General features: G+C 38.7%; 1 protein-coding gene across 1 annotated transcript in view; it reads right to left on the bottom strand.

Annotated features, from left to right (window-relative positions):
• The window catches only part of ABCB7 (ATP binding cassette subfamily B member 7), a 127,023-nt gene that overhangs the window by 25,565 nt on the left and 77,414 nt on the right, over positions 1 to 24,044 (bottom strand). The window contains exons 6-9 of the mRNA XM_073641019.1: positions 15,019 to 15,287; positions 13,325 to 13,413; positions 2,223 to 2,310; positions 750 to 924 (exon numbers count right to left, since the gene is read on the bottom strand). Of these exons, the coding sequence (XP_073497120.1) occupies positions 750 to 924; positions 2,223 to 2,310; positions 13,325 to 13,413; positions 15,019 to 15,287 (621 nt within the window). The remainder of the gene's footprint in view (positions 1 to 749; positions 925 to 2,222; positions 2,311 to 13,324; positions 13,414 to 15,018; positions 15,288 to 24,044) is intronic.

The following is a 24,044-nucleotide window of genomic DNA, read 5'->3' as shown; positions in this document are numbered from 1 at the left end:
TGGATCATCTAGTCCAAAACTTTTATCTCTCCTGATATCATCTGTTGGGGGCTCGCATACACATTAGACTTTTCAGCCGAACTCATCGATATTGGTGAGTTTGGAAGTTTGTCTAATGTGTATGGAGGTCTTTAGCCAACATGGGAGACTCTTCCATTCAATGAGACCATCATGGGGAAATGGATTACAGTCTAATTGCTTCTTTACGGCAAGTGATCCAGATCCGCTCATAGCTTGATCTACTTTAATCCCCGAATAAGGTTCTTCAAGAAGGATGCTTTATTCTAGTGTTCAACTAGGAAGACTTAAAGGGGTTGTCCACTACTCGGGACAACTCCTTCTCAATCTATAGGTTTGCCCCCAGTACAATAATAACACTTAGGCTGTGTGCCCACGATGCGTTTAAGAGTTTCCGCAGCGGCAATTCCGCTGCAGAAACGCTTAAACGCTTGGTAGAAGGCCTGCCATGTTCCCCAATGATAATCCGCATGTGCTGTGCACATGCTGCAGAAATTTTTCTGGGGGCAAACATACAGATTGAGAACAGGTTGTCCAAGTAGTGGACAACCCCTTTAATTTCTGACCAGTGTTTACAATTTATGGTACCCTAAAACAATGTCTGCAAATTAGTAGCAGTTATTGTAATACAGAACCATTAATGGTCAGGTCATAATTTACCACACTCATCAGTATTTCTATGTCTATTCATGATACGTTACTACAATAACAGAATGCATTTATCCTCTAACCTGATACTATGCCTTTACTTGCGAGCACCATGATGGAAGTCAGGCCCACACTAAATATTACACTCTGCCCGAAGTTGAGCAATGCGAGCGTTGAGGTAGTTTTAAGGGAAGAATTTTCATACGTCTTCAGAAATCCATCGTATCTTTCGGCTTCATATTTCTCATTGTTAAAGTACTGTAGGTCAGAGCAGAAAGGGTAAAAACATGGTTATAACAGAAGGGAGAACAGTCAGTAAGTTTAGGGTGTGGGAGAGCACGGGGTTGATACAAATGTGACTTATCACACATGACGGCTTACTCGGGTCATCAGCAAGCACGTCAGGGGACCACGGTCGCCTCATGTATAGTACTTCAATAAATGGATCACAGCCAGAGAGAGGACACAGCTACTAAAAAGCCTAATCCTCATGCTAAAATGTATGATACCTATAAGCATTCAGCCTCAAAATAAGGCATCATTTATTTAAAAAGAAAAAGTATATGTTTTTTTATGAGCTGTTTTAGCTCCAGGCTATGGTTACCTACAGCTCGGCTCCTATTTTTCCTAGTCCATAATACTTTGCCGTCTATCACAGTTTAGGTAGCGTTAATGATCAACACGAACTACGAATACAAAAAGCAAAGCGACAATGGACAATCCTTTAAAAGGCTATGAATACATCTGGTGGGAATTCGTTTTTTTTTTTTTTTTTTTTTACTTAAATGCATGAATTTTGTTTTAACATTTTATTTTTGCAATCGGGTTTTATTAATATTTTGCACTGTTTTGACTTTTCTAGGCTTTTTTTTCCCTCTGCACTTTTCTGATTGCAAAATGAGGTAACTGAGAATTATTCAGTTAATTCATTCTCATGGAGAATTTGTCTTTTATCTATCTTTTTCTAAGCTGTTCTAAACTGATTTACTCCCACCTCAAAATTCAGCCCAACTTCGATGTGGTCATAAATCAGCACCGATGAGCTTAGAAAAAAGGCAGGAAAAACCATTTCAAACTTCTCTTTAGAATGAGATTACTGACTGGTTCTTAGTTACTCTCATTCTGCAGCCAGCAACGAGAAGGGAAATAAAAATACACTTATAAGCCAGAGGGTCCAACATTTTCAATGAAACCAAATTGCAAAAATTGTTTTTAGTCCAAAAAGCATGTAAAAAATAAAATAAATTAAATTGCCCCAGAAGGTGTTTGCATATTTTAAAACCAGCGCATAAACCTTCATGAAGGAAGGATTGGTGCTTTAATAAACTATAGTCATATAATTAAAACCATAACTCTCGGGCAGTTTCCAGCAATATGGAAAGTAATTTAAGAGATTGTTTTATTGTCAAAATGAACAGGATGTGGACATCCTATGAATAAGCGATAGATACTTGTTTATAAGACAAGCCCACTCCAACAAAGAACGTGCCACAAAGGTGAAACTCCATGTCTGATGCTATAAATTTGCAGCAAAGCTGTAAGTGACCATATCTTACCTTGACAGTTTCGTAATTAAGCAATGAGTCTATAGCAGCATTCCCGGCATCATTGTCAGCTTTGTTCATTTCTATTCGAAATTTTGTCCTATGATAGGTAAGAAAAATATAACAGCACAATATTCACATGTAATCAGAATGGAAGATAGGACTGTGGTAATTCTAAATCCCCAAACTGCACCCGGGAGACAGAAAAGTCCATCTACTAAATGCCCACTGTGGGTTAAACTAGATAGATTTGTGGCAATGTTGTATTAATAGGTAAAAGCCATTCCCCCCCCCCAGTATGAAAGTATAGGAAGGAAACCCCCCAGGACACAAGTCAAAATTCCCCTCTGACTTCAAAATATAGGAACCAGAATGAATCATTGGAACAACTACCCATCTTCAGTAATATAGTTCATAATAATGCACTACTGTCAACAACGATAATAATAGCGTCCCTGCTCTTACAGTAAAGAATCCCCAAGTACATTGGTGTAGAAACCTTCTTTCCTCCATATGTATAGGATACTCCCTCATTAAAGATAGTGTTCTGGCTATACACAGATCATGAGAACGTCTCTGAAATGACTTTTGATTAGTATATATAACTATTAGGTCCTACCCTCAACTTAAAAAAAACCCACAAAAAAAACCTGTCAATTTACAGTGGCATGTAAAAGATTGGGCACCCCTGGTCAAAATTACTGTTATTGTGAACATTTAAGCAAGTTGAAGATGAAATGATCTCTAAAAGGCCTAAAGTTACAGATGACAAATTCCCTTTGTATTTTAGGCTAAATATATATATATATATTATATATATATATATATATATATATATATATATATATATATATATATATATATATATATATATATATATATATATATATATATATATATATATATATATATATATATATTTATACACACACACACACACACATACACATGTATATATATACACATGTATGTATATACACACACATGACTCAATATCAACATGGGTTTACAAGGGACCGTTCCTGTCAAACTAATCTGATCAGTTTTTATGAGGAGGCAAGTTCTGGACTGGACCAAGGAAATGCAGTGGATGTTGTGTATATGGACTTTTCAAAAGCTTTTGATACGGTTCCACACAAAAGGTTGATACATAAAATGAGAACAATGGGGATAGGGGAAAATATATGTATGTGGGTTAAAATTGGCTCAGTGATAGGAAACAAAGGGTGGTTATTAATGGAAAACACTCAGACTGGGTCTCAGTTAACAGTGGGGTACCACAGGGGTCAGTATTGGGCCCCCTTCTTTCTAACATATTTATTAATGACCTTGTAGGGGGCATACAGAGTAATATTTCAATATTTGCAGATGACACTAAACTCTGCAGGGTAATCAATACAGAGGAGGACAATTTTATATTACAGGAGGATCTATGTAAACTAGAAGCTTGGGCTGATAAATGGCAAATGAGCTTTAATGGGGCTAAATGTAAGGTAATGCACTTGGGCAGAGGAAATAAAATGTATAATTATATGCTTAATTGTAAAGCACTGGGCAAAACTAACTGAAAAAGACCTGGGTGTATTGGCGGACGACAAGCTCACGTTTAGTGGCCAGTGTCAGGCTGCTGCTGCAAAGGCAAATAAAATAATGGGATGCATTAAAAGAGGCATAGACGCTCATGAGGAGAACATAATTTTACCTCTATACAAGTCATTAGTGCGACCACACTTAGAATACTGTGTACAGTTCTGGTCTCCGGTGTATAAGAAAGACATAGCTGAACTAGAGAGGGTGCAGAGAAGAGCGACCAAGGTTATTAGAGGACTGGGGGGTCTGCAATACCAAGACAGGTTATTACACTTGGGGTTATTTACTGTGGAAAAACGAAGGCTTAGGGGTGATCTTATTACTATGTACAAGTATATGAGGGGACAGTACAAAGACCTGTCTACTGATCTTTTTACTCTGAGGCCTGAGACGGGGACAAGGGGGCATCTTCTACGTCTGGAGGAAAGAAGGTTTAATCATAATCACAGGCGGGGATTCTTTACTGTAAGAGCAGTGAGACTATGGAACTCTCCGCCGCATGATGTTGTAATGAGTGATTCACTGTTAAAATTTAAGAAGGGCATGGATGCCTTTCTTGAAAAGTATAATATTACAGGTTATTTATACTAGATTCCTTGATAGGGCGTTGATCCAGGGAACTAGTCTGATTGTCGTATGGAGTCGGGAAGGAATTTTTTTCCCCAATGTGGAGCTTAGTGTTTGCCACATGGTTTTTTTTTGCCTTCCTCTGGATCAACAAGTTAGGCTATGGGTTGAACTAGATGGACTTAGTCTTCCTTCAACTTTAAAAACTATGTGACTATGTATATACAGTACAGACCAAAAGTTTGGACACACCTTCTCATTTAAAGATTTTTCTGTATTTTCATGACTATGAAAATTGTACATTCACTATGAAGGCATCAAAACTATGAATTAACACATGTGGAATTATATACTTACCAAAAAAGTGTGAAACAACTGAAAATATGTATTATATTCTGGGTTCTTGAAAGTAGCCACCTTTTGCTTTGATGACTGCTTTGCACACTCTTGGCATTCTCTTGATGAGCTTCAAGAGGTAGTCACCGGAAATGGTTTTCACTTCACAGGTGTGCCCTGTCAGGTTTAATAAGTGGGATTTCTTGCCTTATAAATGGGGTTGGGACCATCAGTTGTGTTGTGCAGAAGTCTGGTGGATACACAGCTGATAGTCCTACTGAATAGACTGTTAGAATTTGTATTATGGCAAGAAAAAAGCAGCTAAGTAAAGAAAAATGAGTGGCCATCATTACTTTAAGAAACAAAGGTCAGTCAGTGCGAAAAATTGGGAAAACTTTGAAAGTGTCCCTAAGTGCAGTTGCAAAAACCATCAAGCGCTACAAAGAAACTGGCTCACATGAGGACCGCCCCAGGAAAGGAAGACGAAGAGTCACCTCTGCTTCTGAGGATAAGTTTATCCGAGTCACCAGCCTCAGAAATCGCAGGTTAAAAGCAGCTCAGATTAGAGACCAGGTCAATGCCACACAGAGTTCTAGCAGCAGACACATCTCTTCAACAACTGTTAAGCAAGGAGGAGGAGGTGTGATGGTGTGGGGGTGCTTTGCTGGTGACACTGTTGGGGATTTATTCAAAATTGAAGGCATACTGAACCAGCATGGCTACCACAGCATCTTGCAGCGGCATGCTATTCCATCCGGTTTGCGTTTAGTTGGATCATCATTTATTTTTCAACAGGACAATGACCCCAAACACACCTCCAGGCTGTGTAAGGGCTATTTGACCAAGAAGGAGAGTGATGGGGTGCTACGCCAGATGACCTGGCCTCCACAGTCACCAGACCTGAACCCAATCGAGATGGTTTGGGGTGAGCTGGACCGCAGAGTGAAGGCAAAAGGGCCAACAAGTGCTAAGCATCTCTGGGAACTCCTTCAAGATTGTTGGAAGACCATTTCCGGTGACTACCTCTTGAAGCTCATCAAGAGAATGCCAAGAGTGTGCAAAGCAGTCATCAAAGCAAAAGGTGGCTACTTTGAAGAACCTAGAATATAAGACATATTTTCAGTTGTTTCACACTTTTTTGTTAAGTATATAATTCCACATGTGTTAATTCATAGTTTTGATGCCTTCAGTGTGAATGTACAATTTTCATAGTCATGAAAATACAGAAAAATCTTTAAATGAGAAGGTGTGTCCAAACTTTTGATCTGTACTGTATATATATATATATATATATATAATTTTTTTTGGGGGTCATTTAGAAATTTCATTATTTTTTAAAGAAAAGCACTTTTTTTTTCAATGAAGCTAACATTAAATGAATCAGAAATACTCTATACATTGTTAATGTGGTAAATGACTATTCTAGCTGCAAACGTCTTGTTTTTATTGCAATATCTACATAGGTGTATAGAGGCCCATTTCCAACAACCACAACTCCAGTGTTTTAATGGTACGTTGTGTTTGCTAACTGTGTAAGAAGGCTAATGGATGTTTAGAAGACCCTAGAAAACCCTTGCCCAAGTATGTTAGCCCAGCTGAAAATGGTTTGGCTGATTTGAGAAGCTATAAAATTGACCTGGCTTTGAGCTAGTTGAGAATCTGGAGCATTACATTTGTTTGTTCTATGAAACTCTCAAAATGGCCAGAAAAAGAGAACTTTCATGTGAAACTCGACAGTCTATTCTTGTTCTTAGAAATGAAGGCTATAAAATCGGACTTTGTGCAGATGATTTGATTCTCTCCTTAACTGACCCTGTTGCCTCTATAAAAGAACTTTTAATTACTCTAAAAACCTTTTCTGAAGTCGCACACTTTAAAATCAATTCTGACAAATCTCAAATTCTTCACTTTAATCTAAAAAGCTCTACCATCGACGACATCAGGAATTTATCCTCTTTCAACTGGGAAAATAAGGAAATACCGTATCTGGGAATCTTCCTAACTAAAAATTTGAAATCCCTTATTCCTACAAACATGGATAATATTTCTAAAACTATTTCTAATGACCTAATCTCTTTTAACACCTCCGAATTATCTTGGGTAGGTAGGGTAATTGGTAGTCCAAACCTATATACTCCCTAAAATCTTCTATATCTTTAGGACTCTCCCCATTATCATTCCTATGTTCTATCTCTCCAAGCCTCAGAAATTACTAAACAACTTTATTTGGAATCATAAAAAGATTAGAGTAGCTTCTAAGGTTCTGTATAAAAACAAACTTCATGGTGGATTGAGTCTACCAAACCTTCACGCATACTACCTCGCTAATTTAGTGAAACAAAGTAACGGGTGGTTTAACCTTAAATTCACTCCTGCTTGGCTAGACCTAGAATTAGCTCATAACAATTACCAACCCTTGAGAAACCTTCTATTTAAACATTTGCTTAATCCAAAGTCTCACGAACCAACCCATCCCATTCTACAAGCTACCATCTTCGTTTGGAAAACATTGGCCAAACCTAGAAAAAAAAAAAAAAAAAAAAAAAAAAAAAAAATCAGTCCAAATCAAAAACCACTCCTTCCTGTCTGTCAATGTAATTCTTGATCAACATTCACTCCCTTTGGTGAATTCACTTGTCCTACAAAAAATAAAAGATATTTATCATGGCTCCAGTTTTACTCCCTTCAAAGATTTAAAAAAGAAACAATCTTTCTATGACTGATTTTTTATATTATACATCTCTGAAGGATAATATAAACACTATCTTATCCAACAAAGCTCCTCTATCTGAGGTTACATGTAACCTAATTAATGATGGGGATCACAAGGTCTTCTGGAGCACTAAATATCTTTACAATACTATTAATGACGACCCTTCTTTTTTCAAACTTTCCTACATGCACAAGTGGGAAACAGATCTAAACAAAATATTCACCCCTGAACAATGGGAGAATGCAATAGATTACTCCTATTCTTCAAATAGCTCTATGCTCCTTCATGAGTCTTTCTTCAAAATTTTATCCAGATGGTACCTCACCCCTGTTAGACTCGCTCATTTTTCTAATGATGGTTCCTCTCTTTGTTGGAGAAACTGCGGCCAACCAGGCACAGTTTTTCACATTTTTTGGAGCTTCCTCAAAATGAAATCGCTTTGGAGCCAGGTTTTTTCTTTGATAACAAATTTCTTAAATAATAATTTCCCAATTACTCCTCAAATGGCCCTCCTATCTCTAGATTTAGAAAATGTTGAACCTTTTCAAAGACAACTTCTGATACACATCTTTCTCGTAACCAAGAATTCTATTGCCGCCCTTTGGATGGATTCTCAACCTCCTAAACTTTGTGACATCATTGAAAAAATCTCTCTCCATAGCTCATTAGAATCTAGATATGCCCTAATCAATAACTATCTTCCTAAATATCAGAAAAAATGGAACTGCTGGACCCCAAAATTCCCTTCTCTTTGACATGGTTATTTGAATACTTCTCTTTTTTCAATTGGTACTCTCGTGGGTAATTTAAATATTGATTATATATAGTATAAACCTATTGATAATTCTCAAACTTTTTTTTTTCTTTTAAGATCTCTAATTTGTTCACTGCAATACTGCTCTTGTTACTATCTACTTTGTAACAAATTAAGTTCTCCCTTTTTCCCTCCCCTCCCCCCTCCTTTTTCCTTGTCCCATGGAAAATAAAATAAATTTCTCACCTCCCCTCCCCTCCCCAGTCTTTATCATTCCCTTCCCTTTGTTAAATCTAAATTTAATAAAAAAATATTGAAAACGAAATGAAGGCTATTCCATGTGAGAAATTGCCAAAAAACTGAAGATTTCCTACAACGGTGTGTACTACTCCCTTCAGAGGAGAGCACAAACAGGCTCTAACCAGAGTAGAAAGACTCTAAGCACAACTGAGCAACAAGACAAGTACATTAGAGTCTCTAGTTTGAGAAATCGACGCCTCACAGCTCCTCAACTGGCAGCTTCATTAAATAGTATACGCAAAACGCCAGTGTCAACGTCTACAGTGAAGAGGCGACTCTAGGATGCTGGCCTTCAGGGTGAAGTGGCAAATAAAAAGCCAGATCTGAGACTGGCTAATAAAAGGAAAAGATTAATATGGGCAAAAGAACACAGACATTGGACAGAGGAAGATTGGAAAAAAGTTTTATGGACAGACGATTCAAAGTTTGAGGTGTTTGGATCACGCAGAAGAACATTTGTGAGACCCAGAACAACTGAAAAGATGCTGGAAGAGTGCCTGACGCCATCTGTCAAGCATGGTGGAGGTAATGTGATGGTCTGGGGTTGCTTTGGTGCTGGTAAAGTGGGAGATTTGTACAAGGTAAATGGGATTTTGAATAAGGAAGGCTGGCTATCACTCCATTTTGCAAAGCCATGCCATACCCTCTGAACAGCGCTTGATTGGAGCCAAATTCATCCTACAACAGGACAATGACCCGAAGCACACCTCCAAATTATGCATGAACTATTTAGGGAAGAAGCAGGCCGCTGGTATTCTATCTGTAATGGAGTAGCCTGTGCAGTCACCAGATCTCAACCCCATTGAGCTGTTGTGGGAGGAGCTTGACCATATTGTACGCAAAAAGTGCCCATCAAGCCAATCCAACTTGTGGGAGAGGCTTCAGGAAGCACGGGGGGAAATTTCTCAAGATGACCTCAGCAAATTAACAGCTAAAATGACAAAGGTCAGCAATGCTGTAATTGCTGCAAAGGGAGCATTCTTTGATGAAAGCAAAGTTTGAAGGAGAAAATTATTCTTTCTAATAAAAATCATTATTTCTAACCTTGTCAATGTCTGGACTATATTTCCTAATCATTTTGCAACTCATTTGATAAATAAAAAGTATGAGTTTTCATGGAAAACACAAAATTGTCTGGGTGACCCCAAACTTTTGAACGGTAGTGTATGTATGTATACATATTATCTACATATTAGATATATATATCTATATAGATATATACATATATACACACACACATTTTATAATTACAAAAAGGAAAATGGGCCAATGCAAAAGTTTGGGTACCTAGTAGCACCCCCCGTTTTGCAAGTATCACAGTTTGTAAATGCTTTTTGTAGCCAGCCAAGAGTCTATATTCTTTTTTGACTAACAAACAAAGTAGCACTCTGTAACGCTAAGTATGCGAACATGAAATATATGAAATTTGAATAGCATTACTGCTCTAGAAAATAGAAATAAATGAGAAATCTTAGCGCATAAATTGGCCAATTCATGTGCACCTGGTAGCCACGTTAAGGCGTTTCTCATCATACCAGGAACCTACCAATGTGAACTTCTCTCTAAGAGACATAAGCCTGCTTGTGTATGGGAAAGCAAGTAGCTGCTGCAATTAAAACCGCTTGTGGCCTAGAGGCTCAGTGCTCCGTCAAAGCTTATACATAGAAACAGTTCACATTGGTAGGTTCCTGATATGATGAGAAACACCTTAACGTGGCTACCAGATACACGTGGCTACCAGGTTCATCATACCAGGAACCTACCAATGTGAACTGTTTCAGTTTCTATGTATAAACTTTGACTGAGCACTCCGCCTCTAGGCCACAGGCGGTTTTAATGGCAGAAGCAACTTTCTTTCCCATACACAAGCAGGCTTATGTCTCTTAGAGAGAAGTTCACATTGGTAGGTTCCTGGTATGACGAAAAACGCCTCAATGTGGCTAACCAGGTACACATGAATTGGCCAATTTATGCGTTAAGATTTCTCATTTATTTCTATTTTCTAGAGCAGTAATGCAATTCAAATTTCATATATTTCATGTTCGCATACTTAGTGTTGCAGAGTGCTACTTTGTTTGTTAGTTATATATGGAGGTAGCTGCTCCTAGTAAGCACCTGTACACACACCTAGTTCTTGTTGTGGAAGTGCCGGTCAGTTTTATCTGTTTCAATTCTTATTTTTGAGTGATTTTCATCCTTTCTTCCTTGGAAAATTCTTCCAGTTCTGTGAGATTCCTGGGGCATCTTGCATGCACTGCTATTTTGAGGTCTAGCCACAGATTCTCAATGATGTTCAGATCAGGGGACTGTGAGGGCCATTGTAAAACCTTCAGCTTGTGCCTTTTGAGGTATTCTATTGTGGATTTTGCTGTGTGTTTAGGATAATTATCCATTTGTAGAAGTCATACTCTATTTAACGTTAGCGTTTTTACAGATGGTGTTATGTTTGTATCAAGAATTTGTTGAATTTCATTGCAAATGGTCTCTTCAGAGAGGAAGAGGACCAGAACTCTAGTGCCACCTACAGGAAGTAGCAATCCTAAAAGTCAATAGTGACCCTTTAACAAGCCTTATCACATGACAGACAGGATATAAGCCAGAACCAGAAACTCAATTTGCAGACACTGTTTCGGGGTACTGTCCCTCATCACACTTTGCACAGATGAGGGGCAGTACCCTGAAACACAGTGTCTGCAAATTGACTTAGGATATAAGCCAGAAACTCGTGATAAGGCTCGTTAAAGGGTCACTATTGACTTTTAGGATTGCTACTTCCTGTAGGTGGCACTAGAGTTCTGGTCCTCTTCCTCTCTGAAGAGACAATTTGCATATTTCCCAGAGGAGCATTGTGGCTTTAAAAGTCTCCTCACCGTGACTTGCTTAAGGAGAAATGTTACCTCTTAGATTGAAATTTCATTGAATCAATTCTTCCCTCTACCCATGAAATGTTCCCCGTGCCATTGGCTGCAACACAACCCCAAAGCATGATTGATCCACCCCCATGCTTAATGGTTGGTGAGATGTTCTTTTCCTGAAATTCTGTGCCCTTTTTTCTCCACACAAACCTTTGATCATTGTGGCCAAAGAGTTCTATTTTTACCTCATCAGTCCACAGGACTTGTTTCCAAAATGCATCAGGCTTGTTTAGATGTTCTTTTGCATACTTCTGATGCAGAATTTTATGGGGAGGACACAGGAGAGGTTTTCTTCTGATGACTCTTCCATGAAGGCGCAGGTGTCTGAACAGTAGAACACCTCCAGAGTCTGCTAAATCTTTCTGAAGGTCTTTTGCAGTCACGCAGGGGTTCTGATTTGCCTCTCTAGCAATCCTACAAGCAGCTCTCACTGAAATTTTGCTTGGTCTTCCAGACCTCATCTTGACCTCCACTGTTCCTGTTAACAGCCATTTCTTAATTACATTTTGAACTGAGGAAAGGGGAACTTGAAAATGCTTTGCTGTCTTCTTATAGCCTCCTGCTTTGATGGCCTCCACTATTTTCAGAGTGCTAGGCAGCTGCTTAGAAGAACCCATGGCAGCTGTTTTTTGGTACAAGGTTAGAGGAGGCTGGGTTTTTATAAAGTAGGGAAATTTGCATCATCTGGCCTCTCCTATCAATGATCGTGAACAACAACAATAACTCTAACAGGCTAATTAAGGTCTGAAACCTTGGTCAAAGTTATTTGAGCACACAAATCTCCAAGGGTGCCCAAATATTTGCATCTGCCCATTTTCCTTTTTGTAATCTTTAAAATGAAAAAACAAAAACAAAACAAAAACACTTTTTTTGTCTAAAATACAAGGGAAATGTGTCATCTTTAACTTTATGCCTTTTAGAGATCATTTCATCTTCAACTTGCTTAACTGTTCACAATAAAAGTTTTACTCCCCACTCCACATTCACTGAACTAAGCGGTCAAGGCTGCATGGTTGACATGTAGCCATTGACGCCAGTGATTGGTTGCTACGGTCATATGCACATAGTTGGGACATCATCATTGCTTACGAAGACAAAAAGCGCGTCGGGGTGGGCGCCATTCAGGACCAATATTCATTCTGCAGTAAGTAAAAAGTACTCCCGCTACTTTTCTTTTTAGCACATATGCTTTCAATCTATTCTTACTTGCATCTAGTGCCAGCACAGATGCACGTCAGCGGATGTTTTGGTGCATTATATTTCTTATTGGCAATATAATCTATCAATGAGGGATCAGTTTGCGTACAAATGACCACTTTACCTTAATACTTTGTTGTAATAATTGTATTAGTATTTAATATTTCAGTTATTAATACTGGCACTTTAATTGACCAGATATATAGATGTACCTTATGTACCATATGCATAATTAGATAATTTCTGATACAATAATGTTTTGATCCTGTGTATTGCCCTGTGCTGTCTAAATTATGGTTCATCTATATGTGTTCTATTTTGAGTTCTTGTCTTGGCGCCTTCTTCTTGTATGGTTTTAATTATCTCCTTGTTGTTGTATTCCCTTATCCACACCTGGTTATGTATTCAATAAAATAAATATTTGTATCAACTATACTTTTGGAGTCTTTGTCGAACCTTTCCCCCTTTTTTCTATTATGTTATTCATGTTTCGATTGTCCACATAGCTACTGTTGGTCCTCGTTTTGGGTTATTCATAATCTGTATAGCATAAATATTAACTAGAAAAAAAATAATATATATTTTTTCCTTCTAACAATACCCATACGTGTACTCTTGTCATATGTATCCCGTTATTCGTATAATGCAAGTTGGGCGTAAACAGGGGGCATGAGGTGTGAGACTAGATACATATTACTGCAAGCACTGTCTCTATGGACTTGGAAGTGTCGATAGTTATTACCTCCACTGTGTGATTCCAATGGTAAACGCTGTATAGGCTCCCAGGGTCCCCAATGTAACAAACGCAAACTGAGCTCCACATTTGTAATACTAAAAAGAAAAAAAAAAAAGTCATGTGATCCATGCTTTTTTAATCTGGCATCATGATCATGTGAGAAGAAAAATAGTTTCAATTGGATACTTTTTATAACTAACGCGCAAAGATTTTAAAAGGAAGCTTATTAGCACATAGTGACTGTTCAACCATGTACAGGTGCGCAGAGCACCCTTGGCACGGCCGAGCAGGTCACTGCACCCTTGGCGAGGCCGAGCAGGTCAGTGCCCTTTCCAACCTACTAGTTTTGCATCTATTTCCACCATCCTGGGTCTTGACAGTTCTGGCTGTACAAGAGCTAGAGGAGGGTGGAGATACATGGAAAACAAGTGGGTGGGAAAGTGCACTGAACTGCTTGTCTGAGCTAAGGATACCGAGTCCTTGGCTTGAATAGTCATTTTGTGATGACTGACTCACCTGTAATGACCTTACTAGACATATAGTATCCACTATTACAGGAGATGTCCCAAACTGACTATATCCTGAATTACTTATCTTGACAGCTAAAGGAATGAAAAACAACTCACAGCTGTCTGTTATGTACAAAGTGTCCATAAAAAGGGAGCTTGTCCCCTGATCCATGCTGCCCAAATCACGGGTTGCATGAATCAGAGCCAGGCTGCATGACTACAGCCAGAAATGTTGTTCTCGGAAACGATCTGGCGTCTTGAGAGAAAACAGTTTGAAGAGACGGCTTGGGACTATAGGGAGAGACGAGACTAGTCCAGTGTCGCCCCCGGTGGGCTTTCCCCTACACCACTCTAGGTAATTGACAAAGCCTCTCTTGGGCATTTCAGGAAAAAACATGCCTGGCTACAATCATGCAGCCAGGCTCCGATGCATGCTGTCCGTAGTTTGGGCAGTATGAATCGACTACCAGGTTTTCATTTAATGCATACAACTTAAAGCATTATTGAATATTGAAATAATTACTCCCACCACAAAGCTGCAGCAAAAAGTTCTCTGACAAAGCATCAGACCCCCAATAATTGGAAAAACAAACAATTTAATCGAGGGCTTTTACGCCAGAATATTAGTGAATTTCCAATACCTAAAACATTCTGTTTCTTTCTTATAGAGAACCACATCCCTTGCTTTCCTTTCCAGCCATACAGGTAAATAACACTATGATTTTCTTAAAATTACTTGCTTCTTTAATTCTCCTTGGCAATCCTGAAAATGAAGGAATTTTACTGGCACAGCAGCATTCCCACTGACCTTCAATGCAAGGAACATTGCTCTTTCATGGGGAAAAGACTATGCTGCCATGCACCAATGTTTTTAAACAGGTTGTATAATAAATGCAAGTGATCACCTAGCCATAGGATTGCTGGGGGTTCCACCACTAAGACCCTCATCACTCTCAACATTGGGGCTCTGACGTATCATGATTGAATGGAGCGATGTTCTGGCTCGTACACTACTGCTCCATTGATTGCCTGTTGGAGACAGCAGAGCACTGTACTTACATGCAGAATCCAAGCCTCATTTTTGGAAATAGTGAAGGTCCCAGCGATCAACAAGCGCCCAATTTTGGCTCCGAATATCATAGAATACATAAAAGTCTCAGGAAAAAAAGCCTTTCCATTTCCAGCACTTACCAAGATACTGCTGACGAGGAGAACTTCGAACATTGTGGGTCCCAGATTAAACACCAGAGCACTGAGCACAAAGCTAATTCCTCTTGTACCGCGATCGATGGCCTTTGACAATGCTCCGGTTTGCCTGCTCAGGTGGAAGCCCAGGTCCAGGTTGTGCAGATGTAAGAAAACATTCTTTGCTATTCTCCTGATGGAGCTTTGGGCCACTTTCCCAAACACTGCATTCCTTAATTCATTGAAGAGGGCGGCCCCAGCTCTGGATGCACCATCTAGAATCAGAAAAGGAGATCCGCGTCAGTGGATAGCTTTCCTACCAGATTACCCCACTTATAGGGAAATAAATGTACAGAGGATCAAAATTTAAACTGACAAACCATCCTTAATATAGATTTCCACCAAAAATATAAAATCGGCTTTTAAATAATTAAATTATATTATTAGATCAGCGGTCATAGTTTTACTATGATTCTTTTACTTAGGGTAAATCTACTTGGTTGAGCGTTGTAAATCTACTTGGTTGAGCGTTGTAAATCTACTTGGTTGAGAGTTGTAATACAGCAGCCGCAGAAGTCTTTAGGGTCCATTTATGGCAAACTTCGGAAGATCAGATACCACAGAGTTAATAGATACAAAAAACTGCAAAAAATCCCTGGTATATATAAGGTGTCCTAATCGGCATTATCAATTGTAGATAAATCCAAAAAGGAATAAGATGTCTGGACCAAAAGTACAGCAAAATACATATACATTTTATTGAATAAAAAATAAACAAATACTATCAGACAATCCAATATACAGGCAGAATGATGCATACAAAGATGAGTGAGCAATTTAGAGTAACCCAACGATATATATATAATTTATTAAATAAATTTAAAGTGATATCGTGCTATATAGATCTTGGGTTACATAGGGAGTATATCAACCATGCATAAAATTATATTATATTATATTATATTATATTATATATATATATATATATATATATATCTATCTATCTTCAAAGTAGATATACACTCATCATAATAAACCAACATGATTGCAGGAAAAATAATGTGTAAAATCCCTCAGTTAGCAGCGTATAAACCGTTCACGACCACACAGTCAAGTTTGCTGGTAAGTGGTCAAGTGACTCCATTACTGTGTGGTCGTGAACGGTTTATACGCTGCTAACTGAGGGATTTTACACATTATTTTTCCTGCAATCATGTTGGTTTATTATTATGATGAATGTATATCTACTTTGAAGATATATATATTTATTATGCATGGTTGATAATTATTTGATCCCTTGCTGTTTCTGTAAGTTTGCCCACTGACAAAGACATGAACAGTCTATAATTTTAAGGGGTAGGTTAATTTTAACATTGAGAGATAGAATATCCCCTCCAAAATAAAATCAAGAAAATCACATTGTATAAATTACATACTTATTTCTCAATGCAAAATGCAAATAAATGTATTTGATCCCTCTGGCAAACACCGCTTAATACTTGATGGCAAAACCCTTGTTGGCAAGCACAGCAGTCAGACGTTTTTTGTAGCTGATAATAAGGGTTGTGCACATGTCAGGAGGAATTTTGGTCCACTCCTATTTGCAGATCATCTCTAAATCATTCAGATTTTGGTGCTGTAGCTTGGGAACTCGGAGCTTCAACTCCCTCCATAAGTTTTCTATGGGATTAAGGTCTGAAGACTGGCTAGGCCACTCCATGACCTTACTGTGCTTCTTTTTGAGCCACTCCTTTGTTGCCTTGGCTATATGTTTTGGGTCATTGTCTTGATGGAAGACCCAGCCACGACCCATCTTCAATGCCCTTACTGAGGGAAGAAGGTTGTTGGCCAAAATCTTGCGATTCATGACCCCATCCATCTTCCCTTCAGTACGGTGTAGTCGTCATGTACCCTTCGCAGAAAAGCACCCCCAAAGTATAAGGTTTCCCCCACCATGCTTGTCCAATGGGACAATGTTCTTAGGGTTGTCCTCATCCTTCTTCTTCCTCCAAACACGGCGAGTTGAGTTAATGCCAAAGAGCTCAATTTTTGTCTCATCTGATCACAGCACCTTCTCCCAATAACTCACAAAATCATTCAGGTGTTCATTGGCAAACATCAGACGGGCCTGCACATGGGCCTTCTTGAGCAGTGGGACCTTGCGGGAAATGTAGGATTTTAAACTTTTAAGGTGTTATATGTTACCAATGGTTTTCTTGGTGACTGTGGTCCCAGCTGCCTTGAGATTATTAACAAGTTCCCCCCATGTAGTTTTAGGCTGATCTCTCACCTTCCTCATGATCAAGGATACCCCATGAAGGGAGATTTTGCATGGTGCCCCAGATCGATGTCAATTGACAGTCATTTTGTATTTCTTCCATTTTCTTACTATTGCACCAACAGTTTTCTCCTTCTCATCCAGCGTCTTACTTATGGTTTTGTAGCCCATTCCAGCTTTGTGCAGGTCTATAATCTTGTCCCTGACATCCTTAGAAAGCTCTTTGGTCTTGCCCATGTTGTAGAGGTTAGAATCTGACTGATTAATTGAGTCTGTGGACAGGAGTCTTTCATACAGGTGACTATGTAAGACAGCTGTCTTTAATGCAGGTAACGAGTTGATTAGGAGCGTCTAACTGGTCTGTAGGAGATCAAATACTTATTTTTCACTGCAAAATGGAAATAAATTTATCTAATTTATACAATGTGATTTTCTTGAGGATATTCTCTCAATGTTAAAATTAACAAACCCTTAAAATTATAGACTGTTCATGTCTTTGTCAGTGGGCAAACTTACAAAGAGAGCAAGGGATCAAATAATTATTTCCCCCACTGTATATAGCACAATATCACTTTAAATTTATTTAATAAATTATTTATATATCGTTGGGTTACTCTAAATTGCTCACTCATCTTTGTATGCATCATTCTGCCTGTATATTGGATTGTCTATGATAGTATTTGCTTGTTTTTTATTCAATAAAATGTATATGTTTTTATGTATTTTGCTGTACTTTTGGTCCAGGCATCTCTTTCGTTTTTGGATTTATATACCACAGAGGTCTAGCTTCTTCTAGCAAAGAATACCCCGGTAATACGACGTCTTTTAGAGGCACAAGGACTGCCTACATCTCTGCGCTCTCTGTGCGCTATCACACCGGCTTCGCACTCACAGCGCTAATGTGTGCATGGAGCTTTAGCCTTTCAATTTCATGTAAACTAGAATATTTAATAGTTTGCGCTGAAAGAATCTTTTCTTTAAAGATTAAAAAAAAAAAAAATTGATGTAGATAAGAAATCGTAATTTCCTGGCAGGGCAATATATTCAATTATTTTATTCTTATTTGAAAGGACTCAAAATCCAAACTGCATTAATGAACTTGGACAAAAACCCGGCTGCTTGTTTAGCAAAGAGAAAGGAAAAATGCTCATTACTACCTTCCATGTTGTCCAGAAAAAAACACATGAAAAGAAAGAAGATACAGAGTAGAGAAGAGGGAAGGGTGAGGGGGTCACACATCAAACCCCTACTGATCAAAGACCAAAATACCTTGGTGTGTGTGTATACAGGATGAGCAGAGGAGTTAGAAATATATCTGGAAGGAGAATGTCACAGGAAACAAAACATTTGTGTTCTGCTGCTGCCATAGATCAGCAAGTTTCGGGGCTAATAAAAATAGATGGCGGTGGAATTCAATAAGTGTAGGACTGGGAATCTTCACATTGCATCAGTCTGTAAAATAAAAATCACACAGCTCTCTGCAACATCCATTGGTTTCGAAAGAACTGTCTTATCAATAAAAATTAACTTCTCAGGATGGAATATTAATGTATACAGATATGTTGAAGAGGGACCCACTGCTCTAGACCGCCCTTCAATAGCCACAGAGTAAGCTTGCTGACGAACAGTGCGTCTTACTATAGCGGAATCTGCCTGTCCAAGTATTACACGGATGGCCTTTTTTCCTGACCGCGGATGTATGGCCACCTGTATCTTTCCAACATGATCATTTGACTACTATGGGTTTCAGAAGCGAAACCACAACGATTAAGAGATCACCAGGCCAGCTTTAATCTGAAAAGACAACCAGTTTCGGCGCAGAAGGGCGAAACGACCCCTTTCGGCGCAGAGTTCTATTGTCTTCCGACCATTTGTACATGGAGAAAGAAGTGGATTCTTCTAATAAGACAGATTATAAAGTTTCTTATTTTACCATGTAATATTGCTTTCTGAAAAAAAAAATGAAATTAAAATGATGCTTACTCTTAACCCGCCAAGTCCCGTAACTAGAATGCTGGTTGATGAAACAGTGTGGTAGTGCCAGCCGTATGTTTTTCTGTGCATGCCTGATAATGCATACATTATCCCCCGTAACGGAAAAGTCTATCAAGGGAAAGTGTTGTTCTTTCCCACATCAAGCAATGAGAGATCAGGTCAGCTTTAATATATGTAGAAATAAAACGAAAACATGAACCCCCAAAAAGCAACACATTTTACCTTGATGTTTAAATATAAGGACCAGTATGATCTCCGGAAACAGAGGCTGCTGGACAAAATATCCATTTAAAGTGAAAACAAAAATAAGAAGAGGAACTAACAGAATAAATCCCTCCTGCTAAGGTCCAGCAGATGAGGCCACTTCAGCTACTTAAGATGGAACAGAAGCAGAAGGGATTTTAGAGGGCAAGGAACCTGAAAAATTAATAACACATTGTCATATGTTTAAATATATTCTAAAAAAAAAAAAAATGAAAAAAAAATTAAGCATTAAAAAAAAGGCTTCTTAATGTAAAATAAAGAGCATGGTGATGGCAACCCTGCCAATCTAATAATTATAGTCATGAAAGAAAGCTCCGGAACGAGAAGAGAACACATTAGGCAGCAAAGGATTAACAATTTGTTGATTTTGCACTTCTATTTTATGTTTGTTAGCCAAGTGCTTTTAAAGTAGGGAGAAAGCGGCTTGTTGAGGCTAATACGCAGAAGAAACAGCAGGCTTTCTCCCTCTCGATAGTCTGACATTGTCCGCTTAGAAATACATTTTCTAAACTCTCAGTACGCAGCCAAGAAAACAAAACAAAAAAAAGTTGAACAAAGAAATATGATAAATTACTAAACTGGAAGAGTCGAACGTGAATAACAGATTAATATAGATTAGAAACATGCTCGATTCTAGATTTATTCATCTATATATAGTACAGTATACCATGTAAAGACACCCATCTTACTAACAAAATAGTGGCACAGGCTACCTCCTCAAGAAAATAATGATATCCTTTACGTAAGTCCGTGAGTTACAACTCTTCGCTCAAGATGAAAACTATTTTATTCAGAGAGAAAGTAGATGTAGTAGAGTAAAAAGAGAGAAAGTAGACGTAGTAGAGTAAAGAGAGAGAAAGTAGACGTAGTAGAGTAAAGAGAGAGAAAGTAGACGTAGTAGAGTAAAGAGAGAGAAAGTAGACGTAGTAAAGAGAGAGAAAGTAGACGTAGTAAAGAGAGAGAAAGTAGACGTAGTAAAGAGAGAGAAAGTAGACGTAGTAGAGTAAAGAGAGAAAGTAGACATAGTAGAGTAAAGAGAGAGAAAGTAGACTTAGTAGAGTAAAAAGAGAGAAAGTAGACGTAGTAGAGTAAAGAGAGAAAGTAGACGTAGTAGAGTAAAAAGAGAGAAAGTAGATGTCATAAAGAGAAAGTAGATGTGGTAAAGAGATAAAGTAGATGTAGTAAAAAGATAAAGTAGATGTAGTAAAAAGATAAAGTAGATGTAGTAAAAAGATAAAGTAGATGTAGTAGAATGATAAAATAGATGTAGTAGAGTAAAAAGATAAAGTAGATGTAGTAGAGTACAATAAATAAAATGTACCAAAGAACACTAGAAGAAGATGGCTGATCTCGTGTGGTTGAGCGCTGTACTTTCTTCAGCAACCCCATTAGTCAACTAATAGAACAGTGGCGCTCCAGTCCGAAAGGGCAATTAGAGTCACGTTTTTCGGGATCAGCGGAAATACCTGCGGTAGGATGCCCACCAGTCTTGAAAAGCAGGACTCTAAAATACCTCTTCGGAATGGAGTACAACTGCATTAATTTTTGGGGTATCCCGTACTACACGGCATGCAGGCCTATGTTTTCAGTACTGTACAAAGCCCATATTCAGACATATCCATGTTACTTTTTTACTGTTAAAAGGACACTAAGGCTGTGTGCCCACTATGCGTTTTCCAAGCGTTTATGCTGCGGAATTTACCAAGCGTTTCCGCTGCTTAATCTATCCCTCATGGTCCCCAATGACAAGCCGCAATGTTAATGCCCATGCTGCGGATTTTTCCGCAGCATTTATGCTGCGCTCAAAAATCCGCAGCATGTCCATTAATTTTGCGGAAGTGCTGCGTTTTTGCCGCCATTGACTTTCATTAGAACGCATGAAAAGCGCATCACTGCATCTGCAGATGAAAATTCCATGCGTTCTAATGTGCGGATGGTACCCGGGTGTGGAGGACAGGAGACTCTCCTTCCGGACCCAGATACCATAGAACCTGTAAAAAAAAGAATAAAATAAAAAATAAAAAGATTATATTCACCATTCCGACGGCCCTTGCACTCCTTCTCTGTGCTTGCCGGCAGATCGCGAAGGACTGTAGGACCAGCGGTGACGTCACAGTCATGTGACGGCAGGTCCTTCAGTACAGGGCACCGCGAGCTGCCGGCAGCCAGCACAGGAGCGCAGCAAGACTGCGGGGGCCATCGGAAGGTAAGTGTATATATATTTTTTTTTTTACCATTCTCTTGGGTCACACTATATAAATCCATGCTGCTTGCATGGATTTATATAGTGTGACCAAGTTGTCAAGCACTTTCCAAGCGATGCTAAAATCGCTTGGAAAGCGCTTGTCAACCCGCATGCGGAAATGCATGTGAAGAACGCTTCACTTCCGCATGTCCCTGGCAGGAAAACACATGTACAATCCGCATGGGTTTTTTTCTGCCAGGGAGATGCAGAAACGCTCAGGAAAAAATCCTGAGCATTTCTGCATCGTGGGCACATAGCCTTACTTATCCTTTGCAAGGAGGTGGGCACTGCTATAGAATAGTGAGCAAAACGGGGTGCTACAGTAACCTGATATAATTGTATAATGTAGTTTGGAAGAAAAAAGACTCAGGATATACAACCGTGCACACCCAATATTAGAAAAATGAAAAAATCTTTATTACATGATTACACACTGACAACACAAGAAAAAATAAAAACATTTAAAAACAGACAAGGCATAACAATATTCATGGGGGAAGAACAATAATAATGTTCCAAAGCAATAAATCCCCCCTTAGGCCACAGGTATAATATACATCAATTTTAATATCTCATAATACAATAATGGTTTTTAACCAAGCTATGTCACCCTAGTGAAGGGTAGCACAGCACCACTAGACCAAACATAGGTAATGGACCAGGCATTCCCAAATAATCAGACTATACATCATAATAGATTAAGGAATGAAGGAATGAGTGGGAGTGATAACCTGCTAGCACTAGGGGCCCGTATAGTATCAGCATTTACCAAAAAGTGTCATCCCACGTAAGGTACGACATTGGATCATGAATTAAATAATGTATGGCAAAACGGGCACTCCTGAGTAGTCAAGGGATAAATCAAAAATAATAAATTGACATAGTTACCTGTTGGCACCAGAGACCCTACGCGTTGCGCTGCTAGACCGCAGCTTCGTCAGGGGTATGTTGTCAGTGAACACATGTGTACATTAAATAATCTATCCAATTTAGTGTGATTCCCTTCAGGTGAGTATAGATGCCCTCAGATAATCTCTCCAGCATCGTGGCAAGTCGGACGGTAACTTCCTATTTCCACAGCGTGCCGCCCACGTGCTGTGATGTGACGCAACCGGAACTGGATAAGACGTCATATCCGGTCGGCTAAACCGCCGCCCCTTCCTATCTCTCATGCGTTCCACCCAGACACTTTTTGGTAAATGCTGATACTATACGGGCCCCTAGTGCTAGCAGGTTATCACTCCCACTCATTCCTTCATTCCTTAATCTATTATGATGTATAGTCTGATTATTTGGGAATGCCTGGTCCATTACCTATGTTTGGTCTAGTGGTGCTGTGCTACCCTTCACTAGGGTGACATAGCTTGGTTAAAAACCATTATTGTATTATGAGATATTAAAATTGATGTATATTATACCTGTGGCCTAAGGGGGGATTTATTGCTTTGGAACATTATTATTGTTCTTCCCCCATGAATATTGTTATGCCTTGTCTGTTTTTAAATGTTTTTATTTTTTCTTGTGTTGTCAGTGTGTAATCATGTAATAAAGATTTTTTCATTTTTCTAATATTGGGTGTGCACGGTTGTATATCCTGAGTCTTTTTTCTTCCAAACCACATAGCCTTACTTGGTAAAAAAAAAAAAAAAAAAAATGAAGGATTGTGGGAAACCGGTACATCCACAAATCTCATTAAAAAAATATTACTTCTATGTTATCTTATGGGTAATCCATAACGAAGTAACTTTTTTTTAATGAGACTTGTGGATGTGCACTTTCCCTCAATCCTCAAATTTTTTTCCCAAGATGGAAGTCCACAACAGGAGTGACACCCATGGATATGGAAAAGACAAGTATGGAAATACAGACATTGTAAACTCAGATAAGACTTTCTTAGGCATATTGTTAAAAGGACACTCTTAATGCATTTCTGTGCCGTATAAGTCTACGGGAACATATTACACATCCCTGAATGTAGTTGGATAGGCAGATGATCAGGAATGAGCGGTGAATGGTTAAATAAAATAAGAACAAAATAAATGGAAAAAAAAAATCTTTTCAAATCCTAGAAGTCATTAGCTTGTGGGTCAAATCATAAAGGTCGCCAGTAATTAAAGAGGTAATTGCAGACAAGATAGCATTTGACAGAAGGAATTAAGGCTTGACACAACGGTAACGCAGAGTCTACCTCATCATAATGCTGCAATCACAACTAATATCTATTTTTTGTCATGTTAATTGCTTTTGTCT

Source organism: Phyllobates terribilis, unplaced genomic scaffold (genome assembly GCF_046119375.1).
Source record: "Phyllobates terribilis strain yellow unplaced genomic scaffold, ASM4611937v1 Scaffold_7__3_contigs__length_470593459, whole genome shotgun sequence".
NCBI classification, from domain to species: domain Eukaryota; kingdom Metazoa; phylum Chordata; class Amphibia; order Anura; family Dendrobatidae; genus Phyllobates; species Phyllobates terribilis.
The sequence above is the reverse complement of the archived record's forward strand: the minus strand, read 5'-3'. Positions and strand labels throughout refer to the sequence as shown.